Raw genomic sequence first — 24,110 nt, 5'->3', positions numbered from 1 at the left:
ATTTTTTTTTTTTTTTTTGACCTCCAGCAAGAAGGTAGAAGGAGCTAGTGAAGAGAGAATGAAAGTGTTAAAGGGAACAAATTGCAAGGGAAGGTTGCTGCTGGGTTAATGTTTAATAAATACTCGTGAAATTGAATTATTAATTAACAGTTTTCAGAAACTAAAGCTTTTCTTTCGATTAACTTTCTGTGAAGACTGTTTCCAGATAGAAATAAAACTAATGGTTTTTATAGCAATATGTGCTAGACATTGTTCTAAATGCTTTACACATATTAACTCCTATTAAACATACATTAATGATCCTGTAAAGTGGATGGTGATATACCCTTTACAAATGAGGAAACTAAGGTCAGAGTGATAAAGTCACTTTCATGAGACCACGCCCCTTGGAGAGGCAGAGGTGGGTTTTGAATCTTTTCAGCTGGGTGTAGTAATTCATACTTTTGTCTGTAATCACTCAGTAGGCTGAGGCAGGAGGATTGCTAGAGTTCAAGGCCAGCCTGGTCTACATAGTGAGCTGTCTCAAAAGTCTTTAACACTTTCAGCTAATATACTGTACTGCCCTTTAGCCTAAGACTAGGACTAAAAAAACACTTTGTATTAAATGGAGTAGGTCTTTATATTGATAGTATTATTAGGTTGCTAAGGAAATGTTTAGATTGGTCTAGCTGCATAGGTTGTTACTAAGGAGATGTTTGGGTTAGCATTAAAGAGGGATAAAGTTAACTTCATGGACTATAATGGGTTTTTTAGCTGAAGTCACATAGTACTGCTTGTTTTAACACTGTTGCCACCATCCTCAAATTCTAAAATTTTTAACGGAATCCTGCATTTTTATTTTGTACTGGGTCCTACAAATTAAAGTGTGTATGTGTGTGTATAAAGTATATGTGTGTGTGTGTGTGTGTGTGTGTGTATACATTAGACTATGCAAAGATGTGCTCCTTTTAATTTGTAAAGGTTGAATCAGGACTGGTGATGTAGCTCAGTGGTGGAGCACTTACATAATATGCACAAGACCTTGGGTTCAATACCAGCCTTGCAAAAAAAAAAAAAAAAAAAAAAAAGCTAAATCATATAGATTATAGGACAAATAATTGAAATTAAAAAATTGAAAAAAAACTTTAGTGAAAGACAGGCTCTGAATTGTTTGAAGGGTTATCAGAAGGTTTCTTCATACTAATTGAAAGGTAGGAGTATAAGGTATAATTTATGCTTGTTTGGATGAAGCACAAGAAATCATCTATAGTTAAATTGCTGTATCTCCTCAGATGCCACATGACTTCATTGAAAATGGTTTCAAATTAAGAATCACAGAACTTTATTTGATTGATTTATTTATTTAATTTTTTTGGTACCAGGGATTGAACTCGGGTCCTTGTGCTTGTGAGGCAGGCCACCGAACTGCTGAGGTAAATCCTCAGTGAATCACAGAACTTTAGAACTGGGAAGACTTGAGATCATTTAATCCAAATTCACTTTCCTAATGGCTGATTGAACCCATAGTGGCTGGCCCAAGGTCACAGAAAAAATTGGACCTTCCCGATTTTTGGTTGTGTTTTCTCCCTATCTTATATGTTTAATTTCCATAGCAGCAGAATGTAAAAATGTCCTCACTAAAATACCAATAATAAAGGGCAAAGTAATCTCGGGGCAATTTATGGCTCACACTGTAGCTATGGGATTCATGAGTTCTGTGTTCTCAACAGTATCACAAAATCACTCCCCTTTCCTGGTCCTCCAATCTGTTATATACTCCAAGAAGCAATGGTAGCTTGCTACAACCAGTAGTATTTAACCAGTGCATATTGAGTGACTTGACTAATTAGGAAGCTATAGGGACAAGGATAATACCGTGTTGGAAGCATGAAACTCAGTTACTTAAACTACAGTGAACAAAGCCAGCCTATTGTTTGTTTAAAGTGCATAGTTTTGGATAATTTATATATCTGTTTATATAAATACAATGATTATTTGAAGAGGAGGTGACTAGTTTTAAGTCTTAGGGTGGTAGTGGTGATATGAATCAAAGTGAAGAGGCAGATGTTTGACTAGGAATAAACAAGTTAAATGTTTTTCAATTTTCTGGATACAGAGGTCTTGGGGTTTGAGTCTCCATGTTTGAGAGAATGGTAGTATCATTGAAAAAGTTGAAAAGGGTAGATTTGGGTGAGATGAATTTGGTTTTAGGGTTGTCAGTATTTTTTGTTTTGTTTTGCTGGTACCGGGTTCAAACTTGGGACCTTGTGCTTGTTTGGTAGGTAGCAGAACCACAGCTAAATCCCCAGCCCTGTCAGGTTTTAATTGAAACTATTTATTTAAAGCTGAGGTTTTTTAGCTCACTGGTAGAATGTTTTCCTACCATGTTGTGAGGCCTGGGTTCTATTCCAGGCACCACAAAAACAAAACAAAACATAATATTTTATTTCATTGATTAGTTTTAGATGGAACGTGGCTGAAGATTGCAATTTTTTTGTGTTTACATGAAATTCATGTATGTTACCTAGAAAAATGCAAGGAACAAGAATTTGATGAGAAATTTTTTTATTATGTTCTGTTATAGGTGTTCCAAAAATGGAACACTTGGCATAAAAGGACTAAGGATTTCTTAGTTAGCTAGTTGGGTAGCTAGCTTCCTCTTTTACTTCCTCCATAACAGCCTGCCTTACTGAAATTGTTCAGTGTTCATTTTTCCCTTTAGACATCAGTCGATCAAGGAGTATGTCTTGTTCAAGCTGAGTTCTCAGTTATAAACACAGTTGCTGGCACATGTTAGGTACTCAGTAAATAATTAATCAATTGGTTAACTTATGTACCACTAGTTGAGTTGATTTAAGTTCCTTATAATAGCTTAAGTTAATGTTGCTAATTAGAATTACTAGTTTTTAAATTACTTAGGTAATTTTAAAATCATAGGGATTTTAAACTTGTAGAGATCTTAGGAATCTCTGGAAGATCCCACAGTCAGACCTTGGAAAGGTAAAGTTAGCCAATGTAAGTCATTGGACTGCACTCCATATTTTGCTATATATAGTATTTGCTGATGGATAGAGTCATACTTATTTAGAAAAATATGCTCGCAAAACAAGTCTTTCAGGCTAATAACAGATGGAATGTTGGCTTGGATGGACTTGTGGTGGTTTCATAGACTGGCTTTTCTTCCTGTTTTAGTCATTTCTCACTAGTACTTTTACCAGTGGCCGTATGAAGGAGTAGAAGGGAAAGGAGATTTTATTTATACATGCTGGCAGCATTAGTTTTTTTTTATATCTAATAATTAACATGAAGTTTGGGATTAAACTGTTGATTTTGTTTCTTCCTTGCCCATGGGATCCTCGTGAATTAAGTTGGTTTTAGGTTTACCATTATTTAATAATATAAATACTAATTTTAAACATATTATGAGCTATTGGCCTTTGTTTAAACACCATCTTTTGTAAAACAAAGTTTAGAAAGGTGGATCCTGAGACCACAACCAGAAGATACAATTTTAAAATTTACAGTTTGATGGAAGGAATAGACATTGGTCATCAGATTAAACAGCCAATAAGTTATTTTATAGCTTCTTGAACAATGAGAATACACTTTTGTTAGGAACAGATAACATATTTCCTTAATGTTTGTTAGATTGATATATATGTATATCTTTATTTGCTTTTCTTGTTTCAGTATCAAGATAAAGAGGAAGTTGTCTTATGGATGAATACTGTTGGGCCCTACCATAATCGCCAAGAAACATATAAGTACTTTTCACTTCCATTCTGTGTGGGGTCAAAAAAAAGTATCAGTCATTACCATGAAACTCTGGGAGAAGCACTTCAAGGAGTTGAATTAGAATTTAGTGGTTTGGATATAAAATTTAAAGGTAAGTAAACCTTAATAGTTTTCACCATATGAGTTAGACTGTAGACCAGTTTCTTTGGCACTTCTGACATTGGGGTCAGATGATTTTTTTGTTATGCAGGGCTATTATATATTTTGTAGGATGTTTAGCAGAGTAAATTGTTAATCCATCTATGCTTCCTTAATATATTTCTTCCTCCAAAATGTTTTCTAGTGAACCCTCTAGTGATTAGATATATGTAAGCCAGGGAAGGCCTTCATAAATACATAATTTCTGGAGGTATGAGACTATACTAGTTTCTTTTTATTCATTGTAAAGAAAGTTTTGTCCTCTTATTCATTTCTTTTTTGTATATGACTTATACACTGAGTAACATTTTGACTATTCTTTTATGATGATATTAAGCATAGTACCTATTCTTGAATTATCTTGTTATGAAATTTTGATTTATTTTTTCATAGAAGAGTGCTTTTATATTTTCTTAATATCCATTTGTATTACATAAAAATAAAAGTTTTAAAGAGATAATATGGGTTATTAAATAAATTTTGTGTAAATCCTCAAATTTCGATTTGTACCATTAACTGAGTATGTGCTCATCAGTGTATTAATATGCTCTGCAAACACCTATGGGATATTGAAATTTTGTGTCAGAGACTTGTAAATTTGGAAGAAGGCTGGGCTTGAACCTTTGCCTATCCTCCTGACTCAGTCTCCTAAGTGCTGGGATTACAGGTATGTGCCATCATGCCTGGCTTGTTTTGTTTCTTATTTTTCAAACCTTGCAGATTCTGTCAAACTTAATGGATTAGCATTGTTTTGAAAATGAAGGTCACTAGAGAGACTATTTTAAGGAACTAATAATAGTTTAGGTCTAATGTACGCCTCCCATTTAAGAATTTATACAGTTTTTTTCTTATATTCTAGTGTTAGACTAATTGAGACAGTTTAGAGAAAATACAAAAATTGTACAAGGATGGACTTAAATTCAGCATCTTCGAACTGGGCCTGAATTTATCACCCTCTTAATTTTAGAGTGTACCTCATAGAACCTTAACATTATAGAGAGCAGAAACGTGTGCTTTAGGGTCAGAAAGACTTACTATATCCTGTCCTCTATGTACCTGTGGTTATAGGCAAATTATTCATAGTCTTCATCTGTGAAGTGTGGGAAATAATATTTACTTGATAAAATCATTGTGAGATTTAAATGAGGTAATATATTTATCAGTTTCAGGATACATAGCCATGAGAGAAATAGTAGTTTTTATGATGACTACTGGTCCCTGGTATGGGCTTATAGTTCCAACTTGATTTTGCATAGTAATTATGAAAGATTAAAATTAATTTATTGATTATAAAATTTGATTTGTCCCCAAGTTGCTGTACTACCCTTGTGGTCCTTCCACATTGGGGCAGTATGTTCTTGTTTATCATTATATCTCTTGCAAGTAAGAGATAGTAAGTTCTTAATAATCTGTCTAATACCAAGATGGTTTATGCCTACTTGTTATTACAGTAATTGGTTCATTTTGATTGTTGAGTGATCTAGAATAGTAATTCTTAGCTAGGGGAGGTCCCTGCCCAGGGCCTTTCCTAATTTGAGAATCCTGAAATGTAATAAAACATGTTAATCTTTGAAAATTAATGATGTGTGGAGGATTCATTCCTTTCATTTGTTTTATTTATATTTACTTTGAATATTCCTTCTTAATAGAGGAATAAAATTATTATACAAGTATTTTCTTATTATCTAGAATGAAGTGCTAAGTTGAGACTACTGCAAGTATGTAGAAATGCCAAGGACTGCTCAGAGCCTTACACATTTCTAGTTCAATGATTCTTCACTTTGGCTTTTCTGGTCCTCAGTATGGGATATTTGCATCCATAGATCTCTTAGATGGTGTAGGCCTCGCTGTCAGAGGGTGGGGGAAAAGGCTTAGAGGGATGATGGCAGGCCCTCTTATTCAGAGGAAAGAGTTTTACCTAAAATCATTCCCCACTCTGCATCCTAGCTTTTTTCCTGTTTTTGGATCCTCAGAAGTTTTCTAGGGGAAGGTCTTCCTCTGGTCTACTTCAGGAGATAAATTGAGGATTTTATCCAGTAGTATGATAGGTGGAGGGGACTGGGCATCCAGTCCCTCTGTACAAGTTTCAGTGTGCAGTTCCCTTTACGTTCAGCCCTACATCTGTCCTGTACCTTTCAAGTCTTGGGTTCCCCCTGAGTGTCTTTTTTGAGTCCTGCGACACCTTTCCCCTTCCTTCTTTAGGCACCCTAGAAAGTGTGTTCCCCCGATTTATGTGGTGGCACTTGTCATCTTTCATGTTTTTCCATTTTTCCAAAATTGTTGGCATCTTTTCTCCACTGTCTTCTTTTCTTTCTGTCATGGTGAACTTACTTTTTTCTTTTTTAAAAATTCCTTTACTTATATTTTAATGTACTTCAGGAAGGGGAAGAAACATGCTTATGGTTAAATCTGTCTTGTTTAATTGGAAGCCTGGAAACTTGATGCAATATTTTGTCCTGTTGGTTTCAACCAAAGTGTTTTAGTGAGACCAAATAATTGAACATGAAATTAATCAGTTATTTGTATTCTAGTTTTCATTTCTGTTATTAGTGATTTTTGTATTGCCTGCAGTTTATGAGTATGGTATTTTTATAAGTCCTTATTTGTACCATTTATAACATCGTTCCCCTCCACATCTTTTTTTCCCCAAAAAGAAATGTATATGTATTATTTTCTGATCTTAACAGTGATACAGTTTTAGTGTACACAACTTAGTATATGTAGAAAAATATAAAGAGGAAAATAAAAATCACCTTGATATAATTACCATTATCATTTTAGTATACTGTATTTTTTTCTGTTCTTCTTTATTTTCCTTTCCATTCATCCATATTGCTTTAAAATATATAAACATTGAGTTTGTTTTGTATGTGTGTATATTTGTTGTTTTTTTTTTTTTTGGTACTGGAAATTTTTTGTTTTGTTTTGTTTTGTTTTTGGTACTGGGAAATGAACTTGGGACCTTGCACTTGTGAGGCAGGCGGTGGAACCACTGAGCTAAATCCCCATCCCACATATGTATATTTTTTAAAAGTTTAATCTTTTTTTTTTTTTTTTTGGTACTGGGGATCCAACTCAAGTCCTTGTGCTTGCAAGGCAGGTGGCGGGACCACTGAGCTAAATCCCAGCCCTAAAAAAGTTTAATAGATCTGTAAGCATTTATTTAATTAGTTTTTATCTTGCTTATTTTTTCCTAAAGTTTTATGAATTTATCTTTATATTGTTAATTATTATTCTAAATATGGCTACATAGACTACAACTTTGATACTATAATCTTTCTTCATTCCCTAGTTGTAAATATTTTAACTGGCCTACCCTTCTTCCTTCCCTCTTCTTTCTGTTGTGTCTTTTCTCTCTTCTTTCCTCATTTCTTTCCTTCTTTGTTTTTTCTTTCCCTTTTTTGCTATTACAAATGACAAAGTATTTGGCTTCTCTTATGTGTAAGTATTTTAATGATTTCTTAATGTTTTATTAGGATAAATTCTTAGATATAGAATTACTGAATTAAAGGCTGTAAACATTTTAAAGAAAGTTTTTGATACTTAGTATGGAATATCTATTTAACAAAAACTGCAGTTTATGTCACCAGTCAGGTTGATCATTTAATCAGTACTCTTAGATTTTACTTAACTGTAAATACACCAGTTTTTCTAGTCCATATTTTCTTTTAATTCATTTGGTAGTTGTTGAGTGCCTAATTGCATTCCAGCATTAGATAAGCTCTCAATATGCAGAGTTCACCCAGGAGCTCTGGCTTCAGGGGTTTATAGACCCTCTGAAATTGTACACTTAATTTTGTATGCATGTGCATTTTTTGGAGGGGAAAGGGAGGTACTTCTTTGGTCAGTTTCTCGAAGGGGTGCAAGGTCAAGCACACTAAGAACACTTGAAGAATATATCAGTATTTTGAGTTCCTGAAGCTGTGGGAAGGAGTTAGTGCAGATGTTCTTGTTTTATAGTTGATGGAACTGATTTTCATAGAGGTCCAGTGAATTGCTTTTATTTGCATAGCTATTAAATATGGGATGATCTCAGATTGAAACTCATTTCTGCCTACTTCTATACGTGTTTGTAGTGATTTCATGAAAGACTTTGCTAAATGCTGCTGAATTTGAAGTAGAGTATTTCTGATAATGTAATACATAAAATATGATGACATGCTGTGTTCTTAGAGAACTCATGAATATTTAACATATACTTAAAGTTTTCACTACCTATATACTTACTAGTCTGGAGTATTATGGGAATTGAGACATATTGAAGCTTAGTGTCCAGACTGCCAAACCTTGCCTGCTGTTTGAACTTGCCAGTTTATAACTTTGGTTGTTTTATTTTTCCCTGTAAAAAATATTTATATTGGTGTTTTGTTTTGGGGGAGTTTTATTTATTAGTGGTACTAGGGATTGAACCTTAGGACCTTCACACTGAGCTACATCCCATTTTAAAAGTTTTCATTTTTATTTTGAGACAGGATATCATTAAGTTGCCAAATTGCCCAGGCGGGGCTCAAAGTTGTGATCCTTCTGCCTCTGACACCCAGAGTTCTGGGATTTATAGGCATGTGCCACCACACCTGGCTATATTGGTAAAAATCTTAATTTCTTCTTCAGAATTCATAGGTTGTGGTTTATCTGAGAAAGGTGTGCCCTATTATAATTTTCAAGCCATAATTTATGGTGATTTTTCTCAATTGTTTCCAGTTACATAGAGCGATGAACAGTGAGTTGGTATGTTTATATACATTGCATTAGTTTTCTTCAAATCAGCTTCCCTCTGAGAGAAATGAAGTTTCTGTTGGGTAACCAGGTTTTTTAGTTATCTGTGATGTTGCATTGCCTACTTGTGCTTAGAAGAAGAATTTCATTAAAACACAACCAATCATTTATACAACTTGCCATGTTAGATTTTTCCTATTTGCCACAGTTGATTCCTAGATTTTACATCAGTGAAATATACTCTTCAAGACTTCTTGCAGTCTGGTGAGAAATTGCTTAAAGATTTCATTTTATATTGACATTTACTTCTACAACACCACACACATAGCATTCATACACAGATGCATACATATGTGCATACTCGTAGTGATTTATTTTGCAAAATAAATGGAAAAGTTACACTTAAAATTTGTTCGATTTTTTTTTTTTTTTTTTTTTTTTTTTTTTTAATTACAGGGTACTGAAGCAAGCATAGCTAGGAATAAAAAGGAAGTAGTCAGTTACAGACAACACCCTCAAGGTCTCAGGTGTTTCGTAGGAGCTAACAGCTGGTTCCAATGTGCTATTAGGAAGGTATAGAAAGAAAACCATAGGACTTTAGAGAAAGGGGTAGACTGTGCGAAGTGGGGATCTGGAACTACTCTGTGGAGGAGGGGATGGGATGGGAAAGGTTTTAAATGTGACTTTGAAGTGGAGTTAACAGCACAACCAGAATCCAGAGGCCAAAAGCAGAAGGTATGAAGGAACTGTGAGTAGTTGCATTGGAGAGTAGGGAGAGAGGATGACAGATCAGTTGGGAAACAGTTGAACTAGAGTTCAGACGGTGAGAAAGCTTTTAGAAGCTGCATACAGGTAAATGTCATACTGTATAGCCCAGAACTTCATCTTTAAAACTACCACATTGTTAATGACCATTATAAACATGTCATCTTATAACAGCAAGGAATTTATTGGCTTTGCAGAGGTAGTTGTGAGGTCTCCGGCTGCCACTTCAGCCACTTGCCACATTAAGCCTGAACCTTCCTTTTGTTCTGCTTGTCCTCTCTGTGGATGCAGTTGCCTGCTGCCCTTTGTTCATAGTCACACTCTATGATGATCCCATTTGGGGACCACAGGCTGACAGTTCTCCTCGCTCTTGTGGGAACCCTTTATAACATCATATTTCCTAACTTCTTTGCTTCACGGCTCAGCCTGTTTTTAACCGTATGAAAATCCTGAATTCCTTGCTGCCCTGGAAGAAAGAAAATCACTGGAGGGTTAGATAGATATGTTGTGGAGTATCTTTCAGTTATAACTCAGATTTTTTTTTTTTTTTGGTACCAGTGATTGAACTCAGGACCTTGTGTTTGCGAGGCAGGCGATGGCACCACTGAACTAAATCCCCAGACCAGATTGCTCTTTCTTATTAAATAATATAGGGAAGGGGTCCAAGGAAACAAGGACAGGGTGAGTAGGAAGGGAAGGGGAAATAAGTAGAATGAAGATATGCCATCTACAGAAACCTAATAACCTCAATGAATGCAAATATTATATGCCATAATATGAGCTAAGATTAATAATATCAGCAAGAATGAAAATCTGGATAGGAAATTTAAAGAGGGATGAAAGGGATTAAAAAAGGATACAGATTGCTGTAGTATGTACATGTACCCAGTCCCCAAGATGATTGTAAACTGCATATGCTGCAAACATGTCCTAAAAAAAATGACTGAGGATGTAGCTCAGTGGTATAGCACCTGCCTAGCAAGTGTGAAGTCCTGTGTTCAATCTCCAGTACCAGAAAAGAAAAGTTTAAGAGAATTTTTTTTTTTTTTTTTTTTTTTTTGGTACCAGGGATTGAACTCAGGTTCTTGTGTTTGCAACACAGGTGGCAGAACCATTGAGCTAAATCCCAGCCCTACAGTTTAAGAGAATTTAAAATAAGCCTGTACTTTCTTTTTTACTCCTGTTAAGATTGACTTTTTTTCCTAATTGCTTAAGTAATATACTGTGTTAGTTACCTTTCTCTCTCATTGCTGAGACAAAATACCTGGCACCCAAAGTTAAAAGGGAATTTATTTGGCTTATAGTTCATAGAGGTTTCGGTTCATAATCAAACTCCAAGGCAGGGATGACAAACAGGCCTGGCAGAACAGAAACAACATGGCACACACAAGGCAGCAAAGGAAATAAGAGCATTTAACAGCATTTTTCTGCCCTTTTTATCTTATTTAGACTACCAGGATTTGGGCACTGCCAAACTAATCACTCACACCTAGTGGTTTAGTAATCACACATTTCAGGTTCAACTATTTCTGAAAAAGAATGTCCTTTCTCATCCACGTGAGGCTTTGGGGGACATCTAAACACAAGCCATGAAATGTACTAAATCGTTTAATCTTTTTGTTTGGCATTTAGAATATTTGCAGGTTTAGGGATTTTTTATTAGAAACAACGTATTTTTGAAACAGTCTTATAAAGACTGAACAGATTAATAACGGTGTTTTTGAAAGTAGTCAAGAGTGGAAATGATTCATTTTTAGGAGGTCTTTCAAGTAGTTTAGGAACAGTGATACTTGGTGGCTAGAAGTTTGCCTTTGAATCTTTATTTTATTTATTTATTTTTTTGGTACTGGGGCTCGAACTTGGGTCCTTGCACTTGGGAGGCAGGTGGCAAAACCAGTGAGCTAAATCCCTGGCCCTGAATCATTCTAATTATGAAGAATCACTGGGATTCCTCATAGACTCTTTTGCCTTATAGTTCTAAGAATATTAAAATGAATAATAATCTCAGAAATCCTCTAGTTTAGGATTATCTCTTTGTTTAGGATCTCTCTGTTTAGGATTATATTTCATGTATAAAGTGGAAACCATATAACATATTAAGCTTTTATTTTTATTTTTAAAATCAATTTGTTTTAATGTTACTTTATTGATGTTCTTAAAATTGTTATATATAGGGAATTTTTTCACTTAGGTAAAGGTAATCTTTGAAAATAAATATTGTTAAAATTCTTTTATTATAAGACAAATATAAAGAAACATAAGAGGAAAAATAGTATACTGAACCCCCATATATTTATCACCCAAACTCAACTATTATAAATAGAAATTTTAACTTTAGGAAATACTTGTGTTTCTCTTAAGACTGTTTTGCAAGCCAATGGGCTAATTTGCAATTTTTATTTTATGCAGATGATGTTATGCCAGCTACTTACTGTGAAATTGACTTAGATAAAGAAAAGAGAGATGCATTTGTATATGCTATCAAAAACCACTATTGGTACCAGATGTACATAGATGACTTACCAATATGGGGTAAGTATTATATTTAATATTTAAGGTTGAGGAATATTTGCATAATGAGCAAGATTGATACAATGACTCTGTTAAAGTGATTGTACACTGGATCTTGTCGTCACTGTGTTTTCACTGTCCTCCATAAAATGATTTTAATACTGATTTTAAAGTTCACTTTAACTTGAAGAATTTTGGCTATTGTCAAACTACATGAAACTCCTTCAAAATATATCTTGTACAGAATATAAGTTTTTAGATTCTAGGAATTAAAAGGTGCTTGGAATTATCTGAAATATCTTTTGCTTCCATTTTTCTCATACTGTATATTAACTTGTTCTTTTAAAGGGACTATGTAAGTAGAATTTTAAAGTTTAATTTTAGCTTTTTTCATGCAGTACTGTGGTGTGGTTTTTGGATATGATAATTTTTTCAAATGGCTTGTTTTACTAGTTTCTGTTATTTTCTGAAACTTCCATTACTTAAAAATTTTTGTTGTAGTCTTGCCTATCCATATCATAGAGAAGAGGTATGGCTCTTTGCATTTCCTTAATACATAATCACTAGTGTTGCACTTGATTAAATTCTTTAAAATATCTTTAGAAGCTTAGTCAACCATATGGTCAACATGATTGATCACATTTTTCTCTTCATGATCCCACCTCCCCCTCATGCTCTTGGCATCTGCTCTTATATAGACAGTTTTTTTTGTTTTGTTTTGTTTTTTGGTACCAGTGATCGAATTTGGGTCCTTGTGCTTGTAAGGGAGGTGGCAGAACCACTGAGCTAAATTCTTGGCCCTTTCCTAATTCTTAAAATTGTTAGCAGACTGTTAATGCTCATGAGCAGCAAACTGATAGTCTGAACATATCAGATCAGAGTTTAGTATTATACTTTGATGAAATTTGTAAGATAGTTCCTCTTGAGATAATTGTATGCATCATTATTACTGTTTTGTATGTTAGATGTATTGTAAGCATTTCATATAATTACTGTATTTTTGTGATCAGCTCTGGATGGATAGCAGGAAGATGTGCTATTTACTGAAGATTTTTCAGTCTGTATTTCAGGAGAATCTAGTAGGGTAGGCTTTCTTCATTTTTGGTAAGAGAGAAGGTTTCTCCCATGTTTTTTCTATTGCTTATAAATTTCTTGTCTGTATCCTCAGGTTTTCTTTTCTTTCCTTTCTTTCTTCCTGTCAATACTGTGGATCTTTTTAGCAAAAGTGACAAGTGTGCTTTCTTAAAATAAAAATATTATGTAGCCATAGAATTTCAGGGTCTGTAATGTTTGGGAAGATATTTGCATATCTTAGAACAGCTGAACCATGGAGAATTCTTACAAATAATACTACAATCTGATATTTTTGGGGAGTAAAGCTTTCAGAATCTTTTAAAACCATCTTTGAGAAAAGCTTTGGTGTCTTTACTCCCAAAGTCTGGTTTTCAGAGTAGATAAGTAAATACAGTTTAATGAAATTATTAGGAGGATTTTATTATTCCTCTACAACCCCAAACAAAGCAAAACTTTACTCCTTGAATTTGTACCAATTAGGGACTCACTTTGTTTAATAAACAAATAATCCTTTATAAGAAATATTTTTCCCTAGTTTTTAAATGGAATTCATTGACCATAAAAAAAAGCCCTGAGAAGTAATTTATAGAGTATAAGGCTCATGGGAAGTGTAGTCTTTGGTGGGGAACACTGGACAAATAGCTGACAGCTTGAAGACCTTACACCTTCTAATATCTCAAATCATGATTAAAGTGATCGTTTTAAGCTGTTACCTCATTATCATTTTATCTTCAACACTTTTTCCAATCTAATGGTCTCTCAGAGTTTCCATGACTGAGGCACATAGAGGAGGCATATTTTGAGTATTGGTCATATCCACATGTGCGTCAGAGGGGCACACAAAAACACAGGCATCTTTATAGGAACAGGCAGATGATAAGTTATTGAAGAAAGAGTGGACTGAGCCTCTGGAAACCTTGTTTATAATTATAGCTTGATCACTAGTAGCTGGGTAACCTTGATAAATGGTGACATCTCATTTCCTTAAAATTTGGAAATGTCGAGTATGCACATATAAAGTGACAATTGTTGCAGTGGAGGTAATAGTAATGACAAAGCGTGAACACAGAGGAAATTGGTGATTAGTGATCAAATTAGCTTTCATCATTTTTTCACCGCGACCCCACAGTGTGTCTGATATGTCCGTAGTGTTCGTTAAATACTAGTCAAGCCAGTATAAAACTTTTTAATAAACTTTTAGCTTCTGGAATATTTTCAATGCTAAATGATATTATCTTTTATGAAATATTTTTTGTTTTATAGGTATTGTTGGTGAAGCAGATGAGAATGGAGAAGATTACTATCTTTGGACCTATAAAAAACTTGAAATAGGTTTTAATGGAAATCGAATTGTTGATGTTAATCTAACTAGTGAAGGAAAGGTGAAGTTGGTTCCAAATACTAAAATACAGATGTCATATTCAGTAAGTACTAAAATATAATATGTAGGAAGAAGTGTTTGTGATTAATTGTTTTGGAGCTTTAGTAAATGAAAATGTAGAGCTGGGCATGATGGTACATGCATATAATCCCAGCACTCAGGAGGAGGATCACTGCAAGTTCAAGTCCAGCTTCTGTTACATAGTGAGTTCAAGACCAGCCTACATAGTGAGATCCTCAAAAAACCAGAAAAAAAGTAATTGAAAATGTAGTGTGACATTTTGTGTAATGGCATACTGTATTATATCCTTAGTGTAAGCCTACTAAAAGCAAGAAGTGTTTTAGGTCTGTAGTATTAGTTAATAGTAATGCATTTGTAGGACTGACCATTTACTCTAGTAGCATTTACTGTTATAATTGTGCAGGTCAGCTAACCCATGCCATGTATTTCCATGGTTACATATTTAGATCACAATACTTGATATCATTTTTTTAAAATTTTGTTTTTTGTTTTACTGTTGCAGATAGAGATGAGAGTTGCTGGAATGAAATAATTTACTGTGGTTTGCTTTATCTTTTGGAAAGATGTACTTTTGCAGAGTAAGAGCTTGTCTGGACTCTCTAGCAACCGTCAAATTTATTTATTTACTTATTTTTTTAAAATTTTAAATTAAATTTATTGGTACATTCTAGGTAGACAGTACAGTTACATTCATTACTGGGATCTTGTACCTTTACATGCCAGGTCTTGGTTCTCATTTTTTCCTCTTGTCCCCACCCTCCCTTCACCCCCTCCTCCCCTCTCCACTTTCACACACTTTAATTCCAGTTTTACATTTTCTCATATTTTTTTCCTTTTCCCTAATTCCCCTTTCCCTATCCTTCTCACTGTCCCTACACCTTTGGTCCTTTTCTTCCTATTTCACATTGCTAATTGTCCCGTTAGGATCATGAGTACTATTTTAGTTTTTCACACCAGAGAAACTATTTGCTATTTGCATATGTGTGACTTATTTATTTCACTTAGGAGTATATCCTCAAAATGTACCCATTTACCTATGAATGAATTTACTTTCTCATTCTTTATGGCTGAGTAGTATTCCATTTTATAGAAAAACCACATCATCTTTATCCAATTTCCAGCTGATGGGCAGATGGGCTAACCATCAAATTTATTACGTTGTGTTAAGCTTAAAAGCGGTAGAAAGAAAAAGAGAGAAATTCAGTGTAGGTAGCTTATTTGCCAGTTACTGTCCTGGTAGCTGGAATGAGTGCATCACTTGTAGCCAATTTTGAAAGTTTTTAAAGCTTTATGTATGTACCTAGTGCAAATAATATTTATAAAAATGTGCAGAAAATGTGATTTTTGGTAATAAAAATAATGTGCTCTGAAGATAAAGATGTACAGATTTTTATTTTAATTGGTTTAAACACTTGTGATGTGAGCTTTTATTAATTTAGTTCTTCATACAGCTGTCAGGTCAGGGTATGTAAGCCAAAAATAATGATAGTTCTTGAAAACTGAAATGATCCCACTAAGGAAAGTTGAGTTTTGTTAATACATAAAATAGAAATTTAGTTAGTTTCGTCATACTTGTTTTAATTTCTCAAACTATCAGTAACTTTCCACCATTTCTCTATTTAATTTTAATTCTAAATTTTTATTTTAATTTTAAATTTTAATTCTAAAGTTGAATTTTACACAGGCTTTTGTCATCAGATTATTTATTTGTTTATTAGCTTTGACTTTCAAATGAAACATTTTTTTCAGGTAAAGTGGAAAAAATCAGATGTAAAATTTGAAGATCGATTTGACAAATATCTTGATCCATCCTTCTTTCAACATAGGGTAGGTAAATAGTCTTGTATATTTTAAGGCATTGTATATATATATGCAAATCAGTTTCACAAACACTAAGCATATCTTTTATGTAAAGCACTAAGGGTTATGGATTTCAAGATTCAGTTAATGGTGATTTCAGATGTGAGCTTTGAGTCATAAGGGTGGTAAGGGAGTTTTAGAGCTATAATCAAAAGGTTGTCTTCATTGTGCTATTTTATTTCTTTCCTCTTCGGTACTGGGGATCAAACTCAGGACCTTGTGCTGCCTAGGCAGGTGCAGCACCACTGAGCTAAATCTCTGACACTGCTGTGCTATGTTTTAAACCGATTATGACATACATGAAGAATATACTATGTGGGAGACATAGTTGTATCGTTATTACTAATGATACTAGTATTTGAGATTATAGCTTATATCCATGGTCAAATGGACTTCTTGCTACTGACTGAAACTTAGAGTTAACATATTCAGTGCTGGACTATTACATGCTTCCTGATATGGGCACCTGCCCTTGTAAAACTTAGAGTGTGAAGAAACAGCAGAATGCATCCACCCTCTTGTAGTGGAATGAATGAGAGATCAGAGCGAGGTTATGAACTTTTGCTAGTGGAACTTTCTCTACATAGAAGGGAACATCAGGCTAAGCATGGTGGTGCATGCCTCCCTGCACTCAGGAGGCTGAGGCAAGAGGATTGCCTGAGTTTGAGGCCATCCTGGTCTACATAAGGAGTTCAAGGCCAGCCTGAACTACATAGCAAGATCTTGTCTCAAAAACCAAAAAGAGCAAGAAAGAAATTTTTTTAAAAAAGGAACATCAAGACTGGAAAGAAATGCCTCCCACATCCCTAACTTCCCACCAACAGATAAAAACTGGATCTCAGCTCTGAAGACCCATTGGTAGCATTGGTACTAGTTTTGCATAGGTAGTTTTGGTTCATCAGAGCAAATAATAGGTCTTATTTTGGTGGTTCCTTTCTTTCAGGATAGAGATAACAAGTCTATATTTTATAAGGGGATCTATCCATTTCTTCCTGAATGACTTCATCTTTCTTTTGATATAATCTTTGACCTGGAATTGTGAAGTTTATTAATTGCCTAGTTTTGAGATGGCCTGTAAGATTTTATGATCTCAGATTTATGTTAGTGCTTCTAGGTTCCACTAGAGCCTATCACTGCTTACAATCTTCCTCAGGGTCCTAGGATTTAAGCTAAACGTAATTCTCACTGAAGGATTAGCTCACTTCTATTGTATATACCTTTTTCCCCTATATCCCCCTACATGCATGGATACTTCGCAGGTGTAATCAGTCTTAGTCCGCAGTCTAGGAATCCAGTTACATTTATGGTCACAGACTACTTTAAAATTTAGATAATATTTGAGAATATGAGAGCTCTCAACAGGTACTTTACATCTATCTTGTTTTTAATCCCACTGGGTATTGAGGACTTAGAGGAAACATTGCCTTCTGCAGAGGAAGTGTTTATTTTTCAGTACCCATTAATTGAGCATGTGTTATGTGCCAAGCTGTGTCTAGGTAAACAGGTCACATTAGAAAATAAAAGACAAAGATCTATGCCCTCTTGGAGCTTACATTCTATTCTCATAAATGACATAGACTATCCTTGTAGTACAGTGAACAAGAAAAGAAGAGCAATAGAGCAAGGATATCTCCCGTATGGTGAGTCGCAGTTTTAATTATGATAGGCTAAGTCTTAAGAGGGACTTGTGAGCAGAAGCTTGAAAGAGATGAGGGAAATAAGGAACATTGATATCTGAAGGAAAGGGTATTCTAGGCAGAGACAGCACCATTGGAAAATCTGTTAGAAGTGGAAACACACTTATAGTTATTTGAGGGATAGCAGGAAGATTAAGTTAGAAAGGTAGTAGAAACCAGATCATCCATGGCCAGTATAAAGACTTTGGATTTCACTCTTGAATGCAAAAGGGTTGAGGGATTATTGTAAATGTGTTTTCAGCAGGGGAGTGAAAGGGGATAAGTCCTGGGATCAGTAATAAGAGTTTAGAGAGAAAAGGAAAACGTAGCTAAAGACTTTGAAGGGAGAATATAGAAACATACAGTGCTTTGGAAGCCAAGAGAACAAAGTGATTATGGAGAAAAGAGAAATTCTAAATTGTAGCTGGTGGGTCGGTATGATGTGTTTAGTCAGCTTTCTTTTACTATAATGAAATAATTGAGATAATCACCTTACAGAGAGAAAGTTTCAGTCCATGAATAGTTGGCCATAATGCTTGGAATCCGTGGTAAGGCAGTGTACCATGGTGGGAAGCGTGTGGTAGAGCAAAGCCGCTCACCTTTTGGCAGGGAATCAAGAGAGAGAAAAGGGCTAGAGTAACTGTTCTCTTTGAGAAAAGTCTCAACATATGCTTTTGAGGCGATACCTTCCAGTGATTGGAGACCTCCTACTATCTCTCAAAGTTTCCACTACCAATGCAGTATTGCCACATTGGGCACTGAGCCTTCAACACATGAGCCTCTGGGGGACATTCCTGATCCAAACTATATCATATAATGGTACATACTGAAAAGGGACTGTTGGAGTCATTTGAAGTTTTTTGCAAACCTGACAAAGTGTGGTTTTATTGTAACTATGGTTAAAAATCTGAATGGAGTCTACTGTAATAGAGGACAGGAATTGTTTTTTTTGTTTCTTTTCTGTGATAGTAGGGATTGAATCCAGGGCCTTTGCACTGAGCTGTATCCCAGCCTTTTTTATTTCTGATACCCTGTCTTGCTAAGTTACTCAGGCTTGGCTGCAGCTACTGATCCTCCTGCCTCAGCCTCCCAGTCTTGAGATTATAGGCATGAACCACTGTGCACATATGATCTTCTGAGGAGTTTGGCTGTAAAAGCGAGCAAAGAAATGATGCAGTGGCCTGTAGAGAAGACAGAGTGAGGAAATTTCTTTTAAGATATAAGAAATGTAGCATTTGTTTCTAACTCATTGACTAAAAAAAGCACAGGCATAGGGATTCAAGGCAAATCCAATTTGGCCCTGCCATTCACTGATGTGGTCAAATGACTCAAGATTTTCAGATTCTGTTTACTTAGCAAGGATCCTAATACCTTGCAGAGTTGTAGGGAAGTTTTTCTGATAATGTTTGTAAGACATTTCATTTGGGGTTTGGTGAGCAGCAGGCACTCATGGTGAGGCAGTGGTGTTAGTAAAGTTTGTTGTTCATCTCCAGTTCTGTCCAAAATTGGTGCCAGACTGAGGGTACAGCTCTAGCATTAGTAGCACTAGGGGGTGCTGGAGTGCAGCAGGTAGGGTCAGTAACCCCTGTGTGATATCGAATTCTTTATTATTTTTAAGAAATGTTTTTCCTGGCATAAAAATTCCCAAATCATACCACATTTCATAATTTTTAGAATAAAGGAATGTTATAAATGGCAGTCCATTGGTATTGAATTTTAATAGGTTTTGGTTTAAAATTTGTATCTTAGATATAAGAAGATAGCTGTATTAGAAATGTTTGCTGTTTTAAAATTTAGATTTATTTTTAACAACCATAAAATACATAATTATTAGGTACCTTGTGATGTTATGTTACATGCACGTATACATCATGTAGTGTTTGAATCAGGGTAAATATCTCTCTTCAGACATTTATCATTTCTTTATGGTGCAAACATTTGAAGTCCTTTTAGAAAAATAGTACATTGTCTATGGCGATACCACCCTGAATGCTCCTGATCTCTTCTGATCTTGGAAGCTAAGCAGGATAGGCTCTGGTTAGTACTTCAGTGGGAGAAATATAGTATATTATTGTTACCATAGTCACCCTACAGTATAATAGCATAATAGAACTACTTACTTTCATGTAACATAACTTGCACCTATAATTTTTTCCATCCTTTTCTGCTCCTACTCTCCTCACCCTCAGTAACCACCATTCTCCTCTCAATTTCTGGGAGATCAAACTTTAGATTCCATGTATGAGTGAGATCATGCAATATTTCTTTTTTTCTTTTTTGCTGTACCGGGGATTGAACTTTGCACTATTAACTGTACACACCCACACCTTCCCCATTTTTTAGTTTTTATTTTGAGACAGGTCTCCCTAAAATGCCCAGCCTGTGCTTGAACTTGTGATCCTTCTGCCTCAGCCTCCCAGAGTGCTGAGATTACAGAGTACCCCTACCCCCCACCTGTGATACTTGTCTTTCTTTGCCTGGCTTATTTCACTTAACATAATGATCTCCATTTTTGTCCATGTTAGAAAGCTTAGAGGGGCCAGGGATTTAGCTCAGCGGTTACGTGGCTTGCCTCTCAAGTGCAAGGACCCGAGTTTGATCCCTGGTACCACCAAAAAAAACCTCTGTGTCAGAGATCAGTCTTCCACCCCCAAAACAAAGCATATGCACAGAAAGCTTAGCATTTTGGGTGTATCTTTCTTATTACTAAATATAACTATGTACAATTTTTCTTTAAAAATTTGATAAATTGGCTAAAACAATATATGAGTTATATATATTTATATTTTTTAAATTTTTTCTGGGTTATTAATTTCCTAAGTAGGAACAAAATGAAATCCTTGGAAAAGTCTTGTCATTATAGACTGCTTTTATAAGTCCTAGGAGGCACTTTCATGGTAAATTTATGTACTGTTTTGGGGTAGACATTTCAAAATATAATTCATTCATTGTTTCCTATATGATTTTGGTAGGTGTTCAATAAATAGTTGAATAAAGAAAGAAATGATCTTATGAAGAGGCATAAGCAATTGTCTTCCTTTTTGAGGAAGAGCTAGAGTTTTGTCTTTTCCTTGATGCCTTAGGGCAAGATAGCAGAGCAAAAACTGCCCTTCACCTTGGTGCATACCGTCAGCACATTAGCCTTAATCAATTAATATCTCTCATAAGTATGCAGGACAGTAAATTGTATATTGTTTTCTGTATATTGAGTTGTAGAATTTAGAGCAGAAAGATTTTTGTGAAAAACTGGAACATGTAGATGGGAGGTTTTATAGAGGTAAGAGCACTGTTTAAGTTGGAATTTAGAGTAGGTAAAATTTATGAATGAAGATAGAAGTAAGTCCCATTGAGAAGAAATTATGGAAAAAATAAAAAGATGGAAGTTAGTAAGCTGTATTTGTGGGTCACTGAACAAGAATAGGCCTGTTTAGGATATATAGTATAATGGAAAGAAAGGTTGAGTAGAGAAAATAAGTTGGCCATGGTCTATGTGGAATATAGACGATTGGGGAAATAGTTTAACTTCAATATGAAAGAAATAGGGTATATCTGTCTTAATAGAGGAGTGATATTTGAACATGATATTCAGAAAGGCTAATATCATTAGTAGATATTAGAGAATCAGAAATGAGTGCTATATGTGAGGGACAATTACAATTATGAGTTTACTATAATCATTCAGGCATTCAAATCTGAATTTGAAATTCCAGAAAGGTATTCAAGTGTAAATTATTGTAGTTAACAAAAGGTTTGAAACATTTGTGAGAAGGCGGGCTAGAGATTAGGGCAGGGTGGGGATAAGGAATGGAGGGTGTCGCCATTGCAATGCTCCTTATAAGTTCTGAAAGTCCAAGAAGTCACAGCAGAGTACTAAGCCTGGAAATTTTAGAGAAGTTCAAAGAGGGTGGGAGGAAGAACATAGAAGATGAAAGAGGGGAGGTGGGATGGGAGGGTGTTAGGACAGGTCAGGGTGGCAGAGAGATCAAGGAGCGGGAACAGATAAATTGACTGCTGAATCTGTTTAGAAGTTCATTACAGGCCTTTGAGAGAAATTTGGGGGAGGACAAAAGTGACATGCATTGTATTTTGCAGGAAGTGAGAAAAGGAATGGAACGTGTAATTATTTGAAAAGTATTGACATCCAAAGGGAGATGAGACCAAAGATCAGAGGAATGAGAGAACAAAAGGTCAAATACTTTGAAAGATATTAGTAACACTAACTTTCAGTTTCTGTTTTAGTGTTTTTAGATATGCCTGCCACTATTCTTTATGGTTATTATCCGATTTAAACTTTATGACAGCTCCAAGGGGTAAATACTGTTACAGTTGGAAAACCTTTGGAGAGTGTTAATGCTGGAAAAAGGTGAAGGTTTAGGGGTCCAAAATAAGAGGAGAAAGACACCTCAGAGTGAATGAGATCTGTAGCCTAGAGCAGCGATGGTAGTAAGCCATTTAGAGACTAAGTGTTCAAACTGCAAACCTAAATCCACTTATTACAAAGTTGCCAAGGCTGTAGTTAAACCTGAATACTGCTCTGCTGGAGTGGCTTGGCTCCCAGGCCAACAGAGAGGGCTCTGTGTGCTGCTGCAGCATTTGTGTCATACCATTGGCATAGAAGAAAGATTGGCTTCAGAAGGGAAATTGCTTCTAGGAGAGTGGCAGGAGGGATGCAAGTTTAGAAGCCTGTTTGAACAACCAGGCCTAGTGGCCTAAACCTGTAATCAGTCCCAGCACTTAGGAAGCTGGGAGGATCTCTGTGAATTTGAGGCCAGCTTGAACGATGTAGTGAGACCCTGTCTCAAAGAAAAAAAAAAAAAAACCTACTTGAACAAAGATCATGTCCTTCTGGGTGGTAGAAGACCGGAGAGAGGATGCTGTTGGGACCTTGAAGAGAGAAGAGAAACTTCAGAGCAATCCTTAACGATCTTTTGGTAACTGAAATGTAAGTAAAGGAGTAATAGGGCAGTGTCACAGACCAGGTTCAAGTGAGATGCACCGAATTCTGGTATGCACACAGAGACACAGTAGTACTTTGTGATTATGGACCAGTCTGGGCATATTTTTGTGACTAATGTGTGGGTAAAATCAAACCAAGGAGCCTTCAGAATATTGAGGATCTAAGGGATACTTCAATGTTTTGTGTATCATGGGTGACTAATTTGGAGAGGACTGAATAATGAGGGTGATAGAATGGAGAGGATGAATTAACTGGAAGCAAGTGAAACAACTCAGGAAAGCAGCCTAAGTCTATGATAGCTAAGTGTTATGGCTTGATTGTGGTGTTTTAAGATTTTCGGATTGTTGTCCATTTAAGGGTAGAGAACTAACATTTATTGTTACTACTGTTAACTACTATTCTATACCTGACACAATGACATGCTTTTTATATATGTCATTAAGCCATACAAATTACCTGTGATTCCTCCATTCTTCAGATGAGAAAACTGTGACTACCTAGTTAGAAACTGATAGTCTGTGTTAACATAACCAGGCCTATTTGACTCCAGATGCGATTTTCTTTCTGTGTAATGCTGAATTGCACATATCATGTCACCAAGTGGTACTTTTTTGGTACAGTTAATTTGATTGTGAACTTCTGTGTGGATGATAGCATGTTTTCAATGTGTGGAAGCATACTATAAAGAAAACCAATTCTTTGACATAGTGAATACTTACCTCAACGTGCCTTAGGTTTGGAGTTTTATGTAGGTTTTAAATCTTTTTTGTTTCCATAAACATCTAGTTGTGCTCATGATACCTGTAATCCCTGTGACTATTTCATGTTGGTTACATTTTATTTTCTCTTGGTTTAGATTCATTGGTTTTCAATTTTCAACTCCTTCATGATGGTAATCTTCTTGGTGGGCTTAGTTTCAATGATTTTAATGAGAACTTTAAGAAAAGATTATGCCCGGTACAGTAAAGAAGAAGAAATGGATGATATGGTGAGTAAACATTTTACATTATACTGATAGGAACAGTTTATCTCAGTATTATTTTGCAGGTTGAAATGTTCATAATTTCTTATATGAAGTCCTGAGGCCAGATGAGTTTTCAAAGTAAAATTTTTAGGCTTTAGACTGTGTAAAACTCCCAGCAGTGTCCAGGAACACACCCATTAGTTAACTATATTAATGTTTTTTTCAGTAAAATATGAATGTTCACCCTAAGTTAGATAAATTAACAGTTAAAAA

General features: G+C 35.3%; 1 protein-coding gene across 3 annotated transcripts in view; it reads left to right on the top strand.

Moving 5' to 3' along the window:
- The window catches only part of Tm9sf3 (transmembrane 9 superfamily member 3), a 56,220-nt gene that overhangs the window by 1,772 nt on the left and 30,338 nt on the right, over positions 1-24,110 (top strand). For all 3 annotated transcript variants that reach the window (XM_033761303.1, XM_010618123.2, XM_010618122.2), the window contains exons 2-6: positions 3,670-3,865; positions 11,803-11,925; positions 14,242-14,402; positions 16,130-16,207; positions 23,730-23,861. In XM_033761303.1, the coding sequence (XP_033617194.1) occupies positions 3,700-3,865; positions 11,803-11,925; positions 14,242-14,402; positions 16,130-16,207; positions 23,730-23,861 (660 nt within the window). In that variant the 5' untranslated portion in view covers positions 3,670-3,699. The remainder of the gene's footprint in view (positions 1-3,669; positions 3,866-11,802; positions 11,926-14,241; positions 14,403-16,129; positions 16,208-23,729; positions 23,862-24,110) is intronic.

Source organism: Fukomys damarensis, unplaced genomic scaffold (genome assembly GCF_012274545.1).
Source record: "Fukomys damarensis isolate Sample0158 unplaced genomic scaffold, DMR_v1.0_HiC HiC_scaffold_8, whole genome shotgun sequence".
NCBI classification, from domain to species: Eukaryota; Metazoa; Chordata; class Mammalia; order Rodentia; family Bathyergidae; genus Fukomys; species Fukomys damarensis.
The sequence above is the reverse complement of the archived record's forward strand: the minus strand, read 5'-3'. Positions and strand labels throughout refer to the sequence as shown.